Below are 16824 nucleotides of genomic sequence, written 5' to 3' on the forward strand. Positions count from 1 at the left end.
TTGTAGTGAAGGAACCACCTGGCATGGAGGGAGACTGTCACTGTGACTGCTGTCAGTGTCACTGTGAGAGTCAATTTCATGTGTGTATTTCTCCCCATTCTGATTTCTTGCCCTACTGAGTCCTGTCCCTGAGCAACATGTTTTTTGCCTTAATATCCACTTTAAATCACATTGCTAATTGCATAGAATGGGATGTTAATGCCTTTATCAATAACAGTTGAATCCCCAAACTATTCTCCCTCTTTTAGATTTTTTTTCCTATATTGTTCTTAAATATTTTGATTTTCTGTATTACCTGTTTCTAACCACTAGATTTTGGCATTACGTGTATTCCATAGTCAGGTTTTGATTAAATTGTGACTTTATTAATATCTTAATATTACTTTTATTTCTATTTTTGGATCTTTTAAGTACTTCTATTTTTATTATTTTTGTTTCCAATCTGGCCCGGTTCTTTCTCTTTCCTCTCTCAGAAACTGGATAAGTATACTAAATAATGGTTTCTATCTGGTCTCCCTAAACATGGTCGCTGTAGGTGTATTTAGCCATGTATGTCTAAGCCAAGATGTAAGCATCCGGTTATGACAAAGTTTGCTTCCTGTGAATGAGAGAGAGGCTTGGAGTGCAGGTGGAAGGGGTGTTTCTATCATGTCCTCTCTCTTATATAAAGAGGATAAGACGAGCTCTGACCATGCCCCTGACGACGTTCCATTGGACGAAACGCGCATAGGGTGGAGCTCTGACATCACTACATTGTAACGTGTCGACCGCGGCCATCTTTGTGGTTGGAAACAGTTGCTATTCATGACAGACTGCAGCCTTTTAACATACCTGTTTTTATCTGACAAAATGTGAGTACCTTGGCTGTTTTTTTACAAAAAAATGTCCCTGATTTTAAATACTACACCATGAGGAGTTGCCTTTCTTGTATTTTATGCATGCACCTATGATCTTCCATTTGGTGAGACTACCCAGCCATCTATGATCCAATTGAAGTGGTTTTGTGGCGCTGTGGACATATCATGCTTGTTTGACCACCTGTAATTCAGTGGTCTTTTTTCTTTGGTAAGAGGCCCGGTATGTTGATGTTCGGTGAAGGATAATTTCATACTCACCTGATTGTGTCTCTGTTTACAACGTGGGTGGCTCCAGTTTATTTTCCTGAACAAGGACTTTATCTTAAACACTATGGACTCTTACCTTTAATTTTATGCTACTAGCGCTGCATATACCCATTTTTTTATGCTTTTTTATTGTAACCATACAATTTATGTCGGCTGCTTTATTAATACTAGCGCAGTGATTAATCTTGAAATTATTAATTGCATATTGTACTTGTTTGTAGCCTGAATACTACAATTTGCAAACTGCAATTATGTAACTTTTGGAAATGCCAGTAAAAACTTGGTTGTGTCAGTAAATTGTGGGTGTTGTGTCATTAAAAGTTAATCTGGTAGATTGGCAACACTGCTGCCATGGCAGATTTTTTTTTTACTGGGGGGAGCTGTGAGTGAAATCTTTAGTTTCCTAACTTTTTCCAAGATTAGTGTCTTGGACAAAGAATGTTAATTTTCCCTGGAAACCGCACATTTACTGCTGCAAGACCCGCCAATTGTTCGCTGGAGAGGCAGAACGGCAGTCTGGGTATGTAAACAAGGCAGACCATCGTTCTGTCAGACAGGAAGAGAGATATCTTGTATTCCTGTTAATGTCTCTCTTCCTCCAGTAAATCCATCCCTCACACAGAAATCACTCCCTAGGAGCACACTTAACCCTTTGATCACCCCTGGTGTTTCTGTCATTTATACAGTGACAGTGCATTTTTTTAGCACTGGTCACTGTTTTGGTGTCACTGGTTCCCAAAAAGTGTCACTTATGCCACATACACACGATCTGAATTTCCGACAACAAATGTTCGATGTGAGTTTTTGGTCAGATATTCCGACTGTGTGTATGCTCCATCGGACATTTGCTGTCAGAATTTCCGACAACAAATGTCAGAGTTGGTTCTCAATTTTTTTTGACAACAAAAGTTCTTCCAATAGTCTGTATGCAATTCCGACGCACAAAAATCCTATGCATGCTCAGAATCAATTTGATGCATGCTTGGAAACATTGAACTTAATTTTTCTCAGCTCGTCGTAGTGTTATACGTGACCGCGTTCTTGACATTCGGAATTTCCAACAACATTTGTGTGACCATGTGTATGCAACACAAGTTTGAGCCAACATTCAGTCAGAAAAAAATCCACGGTTTTGTTGATGGAATGTCCGAATCGTATGTACCTAGCATTACCTAGCATTAGTGTCCAATTTTTCTACTGCAATGTCGCAGTCCCACTAAAAAATGCTGATCACTGCCATTACTAGTAAAAAATAAAAATAAAAAAAGCCATAAATCTATCCCATAGTTTGTAGACTCAATAACTTTTATGCAAACCAATCAATATACGCTTATTGGGATTTTTTACCAAATAAATGTAGCAGAATACATATTGGTCTAAATTGATAAAGACAATATTTTTTTTTACTTTTTTTATTGGATATGTTTTATAGCACAAAGTAAAAAATATTGGCCCAGATTCAGGTAGAATGGAGTAATATTTGCGTGGGCAAAGAGCAAATATTTTTCTCTGCGCCCACGCAAATATTGCGTTTTGCCTGCGATTCACGGAGCAGTAGCTCCGTAAATTGCGCGGGCGATATGCTAAACAGCCGGGCGAAAGGCTGCCTAATGTAAATGATCCTGCCGGGGGCAGGAATCATTTAAATTAGGCGCGCTCCCGCGCCGAGCGAACAGCGCATGCTCCGTCGGGAAACTTTCCCGACGTGCATTGCGGCAAATGACGTCGAAAGGACGTCATTTGCTTCTAAGTGAACGTGAATGGCGTCCAGCGCCATTCACGAATCACTTACGTAAACAACGTGAAATTCAAATTTCACAAGCGGGAAGCGCAGCTATACTTTAGCATAGGTTGCCCCTGCTATAGCAGGAGCAACCTTGCGCTAAAGTCGCCGTACGGAAACTCCGTACCTTGCGTGCGCAGGGCCCGCGCAACTTTTGTGAATCGGTGGTAGTATGCAATTTGCATACTATACGCCGATCACAATGGCCGCGCCCCCTAGCGGCCAACGCAAGAATGCAGCCTGGGATGTGAAGGCATAAGGAGGCTTATGTCTGTCAGATCCTAGGCTGCATTCGGTGTAACGAGGTTCCTGAATCAGGAGCACTCGTTACACCGGAGCAAGTAAGCACTTGCGCCGCGCAACCTATGGTTGCGCGGGCGCAAGTGCTTCTTGAATCTGGGCCATTGTTATTTTTTCAAAATTGTTGTTCTTTTTTTGTTGATGGCGCATAAAAAAAAAAAAAATGGCAACGGTGATCAAATACCACCAAAAGAAAGCTCTATTTGTGGGGAAAAAGAGGACATATATTTTCTTTGGGTACAGCGTTGCATGACTGCGCAGTTGTCAAGCACTGCAGTGCCATATCGCTAAAAATGGCCTGGTCATTAAGGGGGTGAAACCTTCCGAGGCTGAGGTGGTTAAGGGACTATAATTTTTCACCATATGCACCTTTACACTATTACAAAGTATCTACAGATACATAAAAAGATATAGCAAGAAATGCCGCCAACACGATTGCTTCTTCTTACAAATCTTTATTTAGCACTAACAGCAGTGCTACATCTATATTGCTGGCACGTTTCAGCCAGAGCCTTCCTCATAGCATACAAGTTTACAATAAAATTAAGTTTATATAGAAAAATATCCATTTCTTATAAAAAAAGGGGGCAGTACAATCCAAATCAATTGACAATTAAAAACACGTGGGGTTGGTGGAACCAGAGAAGGAGGGGATGGAAAATGGAGACACAGACTGAAAACTCTAGGGAAGAAATTGTATTACTTTCAAAACAAATTCACATCCATTCTACTGTTCATTCCACTAGGGAATCGAGTGTCCAATCTATGCATCCACCGCCCCTCCCACTTGAGTAGAGTGTGGTGTGTACCCCCCCCAACATATCTTCTCACCTGTTCCATACCGCAAAAAGAAAAGGACTCCAAATTACCACCATGAATTGTTCTAAAGTGTTTAGACACATTTGAAATATGTTTTGCGTTGCTGTTGAGGCCGCGTACACACGGTCGTTCCAAACCGATGAGAATGGTTCGATGGGCCATTTCCATCGGTTCACCGCTGAAGAGGCCTGATGGTCTGATGTGCGTACACACCATCGTTCCAAAAGCCGGTCGGGTCAGAACGTGGTGACGCCTAAAACATGACGTGCTGAATAAAAGAAGTTCAATGCTTCCAAGCATGCGTCGACTTGATTCTGAGCATGCGCGGGTTTAGAACCGATGCTTTCTGTACTAACCATCGGTTTGGACCGATCGGGCAGCGGGCCATCGGTTTGATTTTGAACCATGTTTTAAAATTTTGGACCGAAGGACAACAGACCGATGGGCTATACACACTGTCGGTTTGGACCGATGAAACTGAACCTCGGTCCATTCTCATCGGTTGTCATTATAATGCTCTGATATTCTAATACGTAGATTGTGAATAGTGCATTCCACATACTGTACTCTACAGGGACTACAATCAATTAAATAAACAATCATCCAACTTTTAACTGGCTATGTTCCACCTGTTGAAAAATAAATAACAGACTTTCTTTTTTGTGTCTTTTACATTGTTTACAGGTGGTATAACCACAGGGATAGTAGCCCACAATGGGCTATTTTTTTTCTCTAGAGTTTTCAGTCTGTGTCTCCATTTTCCATCCCCTCCTTCTCTGGTTCCACCAACCTCACATGTTTTAAATTGTCAATTGATTTTAGATTGGATTATACCCACCCTCCCCTTTTTAGGAGGAATGTATATATTTTCTATATAAACTTGATTTATTGTAAACCTGTATGCTATGAGGAAGGCTCCAGCCGAAACACATTAGAACTATAGATGTAGCACTGCTGCCAGTGCCAAATAAATATTTGCAAGAAGAAGCAATCATGCTGCCAGCATTTCTTGCTATGTTGATGTTCATGGGAGACAACACGCCTGAGCATTGATATTTAGCTCATTACTTTACAGTTGTGCGGTAGAGCTTGGGTGAGTCTCTGCCCACATTACAAAAGAAGGTATGCATATGAAAAAAAGATGAGGAGGGCCGGTATAATAGACAACCTTTTCCTTGTTCTACTAACTATTTAAAAAAATAAAACCTTCTTTGAAAAGAAACACAAATACACTAATGTCAGATTATAATGGTCGCAGACAACTTCATTCATAATCTACCTATGTGTACCCCAGACCCCACTCGTCCTAGACGAAGTTGTGCAGATCGGAGGTCTGTTATCCCATATATACTATGTGAGACGATTCTCTTTTGTTCATGTACATACTTGTCTTTCCTTTCTTTTACCACAATAAAATTAATTGACAAAGAAAAGAAACAGAAATAAATCGCTTTTGCTTAGATTGTGACTATATACTTTGATGAACAGAATGCTGCTCTGTAACCTGTTCAGTAAATGTGCCTTTGGCTGAAATTCCTCTGGTGATGCCCCATAACATCAATGAAAGCTAGCATGACGTTTCACCTGTTAAATTTGCTGGTCTTTTATCACTAAGCCGGTAACGGTATTTTAATTAATCAAGTTTCTAGATGTGTTTTCATACACTGTGCTGATGATGGCTTTCAGTGGCAGGCCCTTGTATTCATTTACACTATAATCCCAACAATGAAATTGTTATGATGTATGGTTACCCTGGAACTACAATGAAGTGTTTAAATCATTCTATTACAGAACATGAAAAGCACCGTCTATGCAAGAGTACAGATTATATGAATTTGCACTTCAAAGTAAAATGGTTTTATAATGAATATGTGCGAGAACTTTCAGCATTCAAGGATACCGTCCCGGAATATTCTCTGTGAGTCTGATTTCTCTATTTTCTAAATGAAATTAATTCAGCTGGAGACAGATAAAGGGATACAAGGATATAAATTATAGCTGTTTATTTCTAATTGGGATTTGTGGGTTAGGACTACAAAAAACTGGTCCAATACTGTCTGATTCAATCGTCTTAATATCAGGGAATTTGAATGCCATTAAATAAGCTAATAATGTTTGTTCAGGCCAGGAGAGTTCACTGTGCTTTGTTTTACACTTGTTTTCTTTCAAGTTAGCTTGCATAGGCTGTGACCCTTGTTTATTTTGAATATTTACTTGTATTTTTCTGCCAGTATCCCTGATCAACCAATTTGTTTCCTCCAATTTAGAAAAGATAGACTAATTGAACTTGATTTTTCATTAGGTGCTAGGGTTTGCTGCTGATCGCTGTTTGTCTTATGAAATTAAGGTTTTTCCTTCTTTAGAATAATATCAGAGATATCTCTTTTGTAAACAATAGAAGAGGGATGTGAAGGTGTTTCCTACAGCAACCAATTAGGACGTGTAAATAATCATTATTTAAAATTTTCAGGTTTTTGTACATTGCTCCAATATTTTGCAGTCAGCTTAAGGGGACTTTTATGTTTTACAAATGTTTCCCCTCATGAAAGTTAAACTTCTAATTGAATGAGAACCAGCTAAGAATGGTCATTTGTAGGAATCTACACTTTGGGGTCTATTTATGAAACATTCCCAATGCAAATATCATAACATTCGTGCAAGTGTAGCAAAAAATACCCTTAAATGTGTAATAGTTTTCATGTTGTCTTTTGCCAGGCAAATGCAACATTCCCTAACATTGGATTCCTATGAGAAAAATATCTAAGAACATTGGGCCAAATCCTCAAAAAACGGGCTTAACTTAACTTTTCCGAGTTAAGTTACACTGCCGCAAATCTCCCAAGTTAGGTGCCGATCCTCAAAGCACTTACCTGGAAATTTTCGGCAGTGCAACTTAACTCCGTCCGGCGCAAGGCGTTCCTAATACAAATGGGCGATTCCCATTTAAATTAGGCGCGCTCCCGCGCCGGACGTACTGCGCATGCCCGTGACGTCATTTTTCCCGACGTGCATCGCGTGTTTTTATGATACGCCGAGTTTTGAGGATTGCGCCGGATAAAAAAGTTGCGTCGGGTTAAAAAAAAGATACGGCAAAAAAAAAAAAAAAAAATTTTAAAAAAAATTCGGGGCGATCGAAAAAAAGGTCTGTTTTTACAAGGTGTAAACAGTTTACACCTTGTAAAAGCAGCCCTAATTTTACGCATGCAAACGTAAACTTACGGAGAAAAAACAAAGCTGAAAAGCTTTGTGGATCTCCGTAAGTCCTCATTTGCATACGCGAAGCGGCATTTCGACGCGAAATGCCCCCAGCGGCGGATGCGGTACTGCATCCTAAGATCCGACAGTGTAAGTCTCTTACAGATGTCGGATCTTCTGCCTATCTTTGGAAAACTGCTTCTGAGGATCAGTTCCAAAGGTAGGCACAGGGATACGCAGGCTGAACAGCAGTTCCGCCTGCGTATCCCTTTTGAGGATTTGGCCCATTAAACCATGGGAGTTAACATTTGCCAATAGAGAAAATAGCCTAACACTATAGACTAAGAACATTATACCAGCAGGGGAAATAATATGAGGGAGACTTTTGCCCTGTGTGAAGTCTATGGAGAATCTTGTGTGAACAAATGGGTGTTCGGCTGAATGAACCTCCAGCAGTTTAAAGCATTTAGCAGTAGTATTATTGTCACTATTAAATGTGACAGCTTTCTCCTAGTTCTTAGACCCCTTTCACACTGGGTCACTTTGCAGGTGCTATAAAGCTAAAAATAGTGCCTGCAAAGCGACCTGAAACAGCTGCTGCTGTCTCTCCAGTGTGAAAGCCCCGAGGGGTTTCACACTGCAGCTGTGCGCTAGCGGGACAGTAAAAAAAGTCCTGCTAGCAGCATCTTTGGAGTGATGATGGAGCGGTGTGTATGCCCATTAAAATCAATAGGGCACCGCGACTATACCGCCAGCAAAGCGCCTCTGCAGAGGCACTTTGCGGTGTTTTTTAACCCTTTCTCGGCCACTAGCGGGGGTAAAACCGCCCTGCTAGCCACCGAATGGCGTTGCAAAATTGAAAGTAAAGCACCATTAAAAATATTGTCACTTTACCACCGATGCCACCCCCGCCCCAGTGTGAAAGGGGCATGAGTGAGCTAGAACCCACCAGCTTCCTGACAACCAATGACTCATCCCTGCCTGACACATTCAACTGTCATACCAGCTCTTTAAAAAAGTGAGGTGCCCCCCAAATTCCATTCCAGCCCCTGCAAGCATGCACCAAACCTTAACCATACCAGGCCATATGCTCTCAAGCTTGTTTCCATGTAATGAGGACAAGGACCTCTTCCCCACAACCCAGCCCCGTTGGTTGTGGGTGTTTGCAGGCAGGGGACTTATTGCAATCTGGAAGCCTCCTTTAAAAAAATAGGGCATCCCCAGATACTAGCCCCCACTTTGTAAATTGGTAAAGGGTACACAGTAAAAAACTGTGGCAAATAAACATACACACACCCTATTTGACAAGTCCTTCAATTAAAAAAGAAATTCCCTATTTAAAGACTTGTCTTTCTTTGACCTTGCCAACTATGTAACTATGATGTAAATCTACCATTAATCATGTGTTCCAGCAATACAGAGCCACATCAATCATAATGCCCAATACACCCGTGCACTAAATTTTTCTACAGCTTTAATAACAGTTATCAGTTCACAATTTATTGGTGCCAAAAGCAACCAATACTATAATTTCCTGTTACAAATTAGATTATTAAATACAGAAAAAATATTAATGCAGTGCTGGTTAATTTGTATAGAAATAACTCTTTCTCTACCTTTTAAAATAATCCCCTTCCCACCCTGTAATAGAGTTTTTTATGTGTATATTACTTGGAAAGCTAGTTAATGGGACAGTGGTAGTACCTCTATTAGAGGTTATATCTCATTCAGAACATTCTCAATGTTTTAGATGGTTTGAGCCTTTTGTTATTCAGTGGCTGGATGAAAATGAAGATGTGTCGACGGAATTTCTTCATGGCGCTCTCGGAAGGGATAAAAAAGATGGAGTAAGTTGAATGTAATTGCTTGTCACGTTACATTTAATAGAAGTGACACATAAATCTGTGTTCTTGGTTAAGTCCATAAAAGCTCAGTTTAAAGTGTATAAAAACCCAAAATCTATTTTTCATTTTTATGGCACTTGGCAGAAAGGTTGTCAGTCTGCCGTGCTTGCTCCGTCCATTGCATGTTGGGTTGCCTATTAGGTCTGTCAGGAGAGGAACTGAAGAAGCTTGCGTAGCAGGCTGCCAAATCTACTACTAATTGCTAGGCAGTGGTTTAGCATAGTCATCCTGCAACAAAAGGTGTTGTTACTGGTAGAATCTGCAGGTAATAAACATTTCAGCAAATTCACAAAAATGATTTGCTTAAGAAAACCATTTACAATACGGCATGATACCAAGCATACAAAAATAAATGTATGGTTTACATACACTTTTAATACCTTAAATTGGAACTGAACTTTGAGAACTGTGGCTAAAAAAAGGCAGGCAAAGGTGAAGAACTAGTTACTAGTATTGCTTCTGGTCTTCTGCAGCTGATCTTTCTTCATTAAGGACTTACCATATGCCTTGCTCTGCATTGTGCCCCTGTGTATAGGTGGTTGCTTTAATAGAGGTAGGGTTTTGCTTCCACATGGCTTGCAAGACTTTTCATGACTTACCAAGCCTTGTACTTAATTGTGTCTCTATGTAGAGATGACTGTTGCTTCCCCATATCAGACCATTCAGCAAGGAGAAAGTAAGCAGCACAGCAATGAGCAAATCTCTTGAGACCAGCAGGCATAGACAGCAATGCGTTAGATTAACACTGCAGATAAAGCTATAAAGACGTTGTCACAGAAGTGCCTAGGAAGTTGGAACCCTCAAATACTAGATGCAATACTGAGTGCAATTATGTTTTTTAAGAGGATTTCCAGGTATTTTTTTCAGCATATTGCTTAGATGCAATTAACATTTCTAGATGTTCCCTATAACATATAAAATCTTCATTTTTTTTTAATCCTAATTCCTTTCTGTGTGAATAGTTATATTTTGTTGGTTGTATACTAATGAAAGTCTTATAAACAGACCTGTCCTGTTTTATAAATCGGTGAGTGATATTGTGAGCAGCAGTGCTTCTGAGTCATGTCTTTTCTTCCTTAGTTCCAGGCAACATCAGAACATGCCTTGTTTTCCTGCTCAGTGGTTGATGTCTTCACACAATTAAATCAAAGCTTTGAGATTATCAAGAAATTGGAGTGCCCTAATCCAGAAGCGCTCTCTCATTTAATGAGGAGATTTGCAAAGGTAAATTTCAGTGAGCTGGTTCATATGTGTATGTGCATTCATTAGAGCAGAGTGTTTGTGGTTATATTGTGCCAGTCTGGGAATTATGTAGGAAAATGTTTACATCACCCATATATTATCTAGCTGCTAACACTGCCACCATATGATTCAGGATTGCAGCAGAAACATAACTGTTAGTATTGGTGTTGGTATTGCAGGCTCATCTGGTAAGTTGAAATAATTCAGAAGGTAGAACTTAAATGGGTTGTAAAGGTTTAAAACCTCATTTAAATTTTGGTTTGTGCTAGGTTGTGCTCCCTAGAGATCGTTTTTTGGCTTTGCCTTTTTAAATTCGTATCACCCAATAGCTTTCATAATCTTAACGTAGTTCTTGTTTTAACACTACAGTACACTGTAAGTTTAGTAGGTGTTTTGCAAATAACAGTCCAGATTGTTCATTTTGTTGGTAATTATGTATCCTTTAATTTTAGACCATCAACAAAGTGCTTCTTCAATATGCTGCAGTTATATCCAATGATTTCAGCTTATACTGTGGAAAAGAAAATGTGGTAAGTAATAGGCTCTGTTTTTATTCACAATTCTAAAAAAAGCGGACCTTCAGTCATTTTTTTCATCTTTCCATCTGTTAAATCTTCTGCCCTTGTTGTTTTAACTTTAATAAGTGATAGTAGGATTTTGTTTTCTCCCACTAAATACCGTATACAGCCCACTTCCTGTTTCTTGTCTGGTAAAAATAATACACTTGTGACATCATGCACAGTTCTCTCTCTCACTCTTGTCAGAGTTTGCTAGAATGGGGGGGGGGGGATGAGTCCTAAGAAGGCCAATGAGAGCTACAAAGCTGGAGGTGTGTCTGTGTAAATTGAGGAAGTAAACAGGCAGCAGCTTCAGCTGCCCACAGTTAAAATGATTGCAGCCGGACTCAGTGGAGGGAGATGTCTGCAGCATATTTGGCAAGTGCAGAGTCACAGGATATATATATAAAAAAATATGCAAAGTGGTTGGAGGGAAGCTTCAGAATGTTTTTGTACAAATTATGTGAGCATACTGCAATTTCCCTTTAACCATAGCTTAGATTCAAATGAACAAGACCCCAGTAACCCTGTCCTTACTGCACATGTTGTGTTTCTTCAGGCAGGGTGGAGGTATAAAAATCACAGAATAGTACTATCATAAGTAATGCTTGTAAAATATAACAGAACTATTGGAAGCACACATATTTGCTGTGTTTGAGCATTATAGATTTCCTATATAGTCCTGTGGGACAACACAAGAAACCTCTGCCTAGTCAAATATTGGCATGTCAGGAGTTCTTGTAGCTTCAAAAATTGTGTCAAAATTACTTATAAGGTGTTTACTTGGCTTTCTTAACAACTATGCCATAAGAAAACATATGTTTCTGATTAGAATTGTGTTATCATTGATATGTAACCAGTGTAACAAAGTATCATAAAGTCAATATATATCCACGTCTTTAAATGCAAAATGTTACTTTCTTCAGCAAAATCAAGGTGCTCCAAAGCATCTGCAAATATAATGTAGTACAAATCACACTCATAGGATACAAAAAAAGCAATTGCTGTACAAAAAATATGATGTAAAGATACAAATCACAATCTCTGATCAAGCCATAATGTAGGTTGAAAAGTTTATCCTCAAAAAAAAATGTAGGTTGAAAAGTTTATCCTCCAAAAAAACTGCTTTAAGTGTCAGTATGTATGTATGTCTAGTTTTTTTTTCCAACATCATAAACTTTCAGTTATCATCAGAATATGTTTTTCTCTTTTTGGCTACCAGTTACATTCAGTTATTTCTTTTAAACATGGAAAAAGTTTGGACCCAAACCGCTAATCCTATTAAAGGGTATGGGACCTGAACTTGAAAAATCAAAAGTCCCCATTTCATTGGCTTATATGCAAGTTTTTGGACATAAAAAGGGAATGGTGGCCTTGGTACTGCCCTGGGGGACATGTTTTAATGCTATATATATATATATATATATATATATATATATATATATATATATATATATATATACATATATATATATATAATTTTTTAAAGGAGCAGTGATATTAATGATGCCAAAGCGAAAGAAAAATGACATCTATATATAAAGGAAAAAAAAATGACATATATATAAAGGAAAAAAAATGACATTTAACCATGTCAATAGAACAATTTGAAAATAAACAGCATGGGGTCCCCAAATCCATTTTGAGGGGAACCCCCATGCCAAAATGAAAAAATAAAATGGTGTGGGGTCCCACCAAAATCTATACCAGACCCTTATCCAAGCATGGTGACGTCGCCTACTCATTCACATAAAGGAAGGGGGAATCCGGGGGCCCCTTTTTAAAGGGGGCATCCAGATTCCGATAAGCCCCTTGCCTACAGACATCCACAAACACCGCCCAGTGTTGTGGGAAAGAGGCCCTTGTCCCCATCAACATGAGGACAAGGTTCTTTGGGGTGGGGGGGCAGAGCCCCCTCTGTCCCAAAGCACCCCCCATTTAGAGGGCATGTGGCCTCATATGGTTCAGGAGGGGGGATGGTATTGATTTTGGCAGTGACCCCACGCCACTTTTTTTTTTACATTTTGGCATGGGTGTCCCTTTAAAATCCAAAGGACCTGGTAAAGATTGGGGGGGTACCCCCACACCATTTTTTTTTTTCAAATTTTGCTATTGCCAGCAATGTTTTTTTTTTTTATATTATTCAGCTGTCAGAGGGGAAGCCTGCTGATAGTTGATGACTTATCTGTTGTTAAGGACATGGTGGCCAGTTTCCTGGTCTACTCCACAACAACCAGCAGCTATTCATTGTGCGCTCCCAAAAATGTGGGTATTTCGGCGGACACCTGTACAGACGCTGTTTCGGGCCGATCCAATGCTCAGCCCAAACAGTTCACCCATCTCTACCTGTGAGGGCAAATTGATGCATATATTACAAAGGAAGATTGACATATACTAACCCTTCATGGAGAACTCTGCTCTAGGTTAAAAGTGTGCAAACTTTCTTCCTTTCATTATCAATGAACATTGTGATACAATTTAGGCAAGAAAAGTATCCATTCAGAATGTTTGGGGGACTTGTGCTGAAGATTTCTTTACATCAGTATGTAACAACCAGTCTCGAGGTCCATGGGTCCTTCTTAACTGCATTGAGGTCATCCTAAAATTAAGAAATTTAAAGGATATAACTTTGCTAAAATTGACCAATATTGTTTAAATACCATAAATATAACCTTACCATAAACATAATACTGAGAAGACAATGGGATCCTTTTGAGACAAACACATCTCCCCATCCGCTCTCTCCAGATGGATTCAGGATGGCAGGAGGGGATGGAGGTGGGAAGTCATTATGTTTGCATAATTTGATCAGGGAGATTGGCCTGTAACTTTAATGTAGAAGAATGTATGTCCTTTCAAATAACTGTAGTATGCACTAATTTAAAATCTCAGAGAAAGTGAATGTGCAGGATAATAGATTTGACAAGATTTTAAAAAGTGGGGACAAGGTCCATTCGAATACTTTGTAGTATTTAACAATGTAGCCAACTGGTTGGTTGTTTTTAATCCATGGAGTTCATTACAAATCATGAGACAATAATCCATTTCCATTAGCCATGAAAATGGATTCTAAATCCACTTTCAAAAATTAAAAAAGGGTTCTTTAAAAGAGTTTTCAATCCCAGTTTGTTGGTTTTAACCACTTAAGACGTGGACCATTATGCAGGTTAAGGACCTTGGCCCTTTTTGCGATTCGGCACTGCGTCGCTTTAACTGACAATTGCGCGGTTGTGCGACGTGGCTCCTAAACAAAATTAGCATCCTTTGTTTTCCCACAAATAGAGCTTTCTTTTGGTGGTATACGATCACCTCTGCGTTTTTATTTTTTGCGCTATAAACAAAAATAGAGCGACAATTTTGAAAAAAATTCTATATTTTTTACTTTTTGCTATAATAAATATCCACCAAAAATATATAAAAAACAATATTTGTTCCCTCAGTTTAGGCCGATACGTATTATTTTACATATTTTTGGTAAAAAAAAATCGCAATAAGCGTTTATCTATTGGTTTGCACAAAATTTATAGCGTTTACAAAATAGGGGATAGTTTTATTGCATTTTTGTTAATATTTTTTTTTCATGACTGCGACATTATGGCGGACACATCAGACAATTTTGACACATTTTTGGGACCATTGTCATTTTCACAGCAAAAAGTGCTATAAAAATGCACTGTTTACTGTGAAAATGACAATTGCAGCTTAGGAGTTAACCACTAGGGGGCACTGTAGGGGTTAAGTTTGACCTCATATGTGTTTCTAACTGTAGGGGCGGGGCTCAGGTAACAGACGATTAATGATGCTGCCACAGTGAAGAACAGGTTCTTCAGCTCCGGTGACTGATCGCGGGACACCGGTGGGACACCGGTGACTGATCGCGGGCAATGTCATGGAGATTAAGGCTGTGTCGCAAAACGCGCCAGCAGCGGTGCGCTCGCGACCCCATGGCTGGGCTTAAAGAGACACGTACAGGTACGTGATTGTGCACAAGTGAACAACAACTGCGTTTAGCAAGGATTTCAATGCGTTTCTTTATGTAACAACTCAGTATTGGGCCCCAGGCGTCACTCCACACAAACAGGAGTTTGGCGGATCTCTACATCATCTCTCTGTCACATAAAGAAAGGTGTTGAGCTACTAAGGATGGACGCATTACAACATGCGACCAGAGCTTAGCGTTTTAAAATTATAACATATAATTTGGAGATTCCAATACACCTCTATATGCAAGTGATTATCAGTATGGGACCCCAGACATCACTCCAGACAAACAGGAGTTTGGGGGTTCTCTACATCATATCACATAAACATATAGGGATGTATTAGGCCGCTAAGGGAGGTGGTATGAAATACCATCAACACTTAGCATAGAAAAGTTAGCGAGAACATGTTCAAAAATTAGAACAGGGCCTAAAAAGCAATGTATACTTATGTCATTCACGTAGTAAATATGAGTTGTAGTAATAACTAATAGTTACGCATGAGAGGCAATATAGCTCAGGTACTTTGAGAGTACATGTAGTAATGAGGAGTTATAGCAACAACTAATAGTTACATATGAGAGGTGAATATAGCTCAGGGTATTTGAGTGTAAATGTCTCTTTAAGATATTCCTTAGCAAACAGTCTTTTAGCACAACAGTATATCCTAAATATGTTGATAGTCAGAAGGCATGATAAACAATAGCAATTGTATAAATGGAACATAAGTAGCAGATCTTGCTGTAGCACTACAAGTGATACAATAGCTACTTATCCGTTTTGCAGGCTTCAGTATAGGCAATAGGGATTCTGTGGTGAAGGATGTTCAGCAAGGAGGCCTCAAAGGTTGTCCCCAGCAATGGCTCTCAGTTGCAGTAGATGCAAATAGCACTAAAGGAGTAGTTGCGGCTGAAGTGGTGTTGCGGCATGGGGAGCGATGACACCAATCTCTGTAGCGTGGCTGAGCTATGGCTGACAATAATAGAACAGTGTGCAGGAGGCACGCTTTACAGCCAGAACGGGGGGAGGAGCGCCCGTTACAGATAGTGTGTTATATTGAATTGCTGCTGCAATGACTCAAAGCAGGATGCAGTGGTAGTAAAATATCATATCCACTATGGAAAAGGACTTGTGTACTTTGGATTAGTATATAACCTTTTTCACTGTAGGATACCAAGTTTTCCATACATCTATGAGCTTGTTTAGCCATGTCAAATGTAACACAGAACTGAGTAAAATGGGGGGGGGGCACAGGTCAATAAGGGATAAACAAGGTTGGGAAGACATAGGGGTTAATTTACTAAATCTAGAGAGTGCAAATTCTAGTGCAGCTCTTCATAGAGGCCAATCAGCTTGCAGGTTTTATTGTCAAAGCTTCATTTAAAAAGCTGAAGTTAGACGCTGATTGGCTGTCATGCACAGCTGCACCAGATTTTGCACTCTGTAGTTTTAGTAAATCAACCCCATAGCCACCAACATTTCAGAATGATGTGCCCATTTATAGATCATCGTTGAGTCCAGGATCTTGGTGAGTTTCATTAAAGTGGTTGTTAACCCACTTTCACATGTTAATACTATCCATTTTGTTTCCTTATATAGTGCCCCCCTGTCTATGTGTCTATGTGTTTTATTTAAAAAAAATCCTCCTTTACCGTATTTCAAAGCGGTTCCCAGCACTCATGTAACCAGCTGTGTCTCCTCTATGCCCGTTTTGCATAAGCAATGGATTGGGCCAAGGTTTCCCCGCTGATGTCAGCAGGACGCAAGGAGAGAGGAGACATGGCCGGTCACGTGTCCACTGGGAGCCACCATGAGATACGGTGAAGGAGGATTTTTTTTAACTAAAACACAGAGACAGGGGGCAGTCTATTAGGAAACAAAAGGGATAGTATTAAAATATGTTGAATATTCCTGCAGCAG

The 16824-nt window shown here is 39.6% G+C and overlaps 1 protein-coding gene across 1 annotated transcript in view; it reads left to right on the forward strand.

Annotated features, from left to right (window-relative positions):
- Nucleotides 1–16824, forward strand: part of UNC13C (unc-13 homolog C) — an 829386-nt gene that overhangs the window by 579939 nt on the left and 232623 nt on the right. The window contains exons 19-22 of the mRNA XM_040342717.1: nt 5818–5944; nt 8972–9068; nt 10206–10349; nt 10820–10897. Coding sequence (XP_040198651.1) covers nt 5818–5944; nt 8972–9068; nt 10206–10349; nt 10820–10897 — 446 coding nt within the window. The remainder of the gene's footprint in view (nt 1–5817; nt 5945–8971; nt 9069–10205; nt 10350–10819; nt 10898–16824) is intronic.

Source organism: Rana temporaria, chromosome 3 (genome assembly GCF_905171775.1).
Source record: "Rana temporaria chromosome 3, aRanTem1.1, whole genome shotgun sequence".
In the NCBI taxonomy this organism is placed as follows: Eukaryota; Metazoa; Chordata; class Amphibia; order Anura; family Ranidae; genus Rana; species Rana temporaria.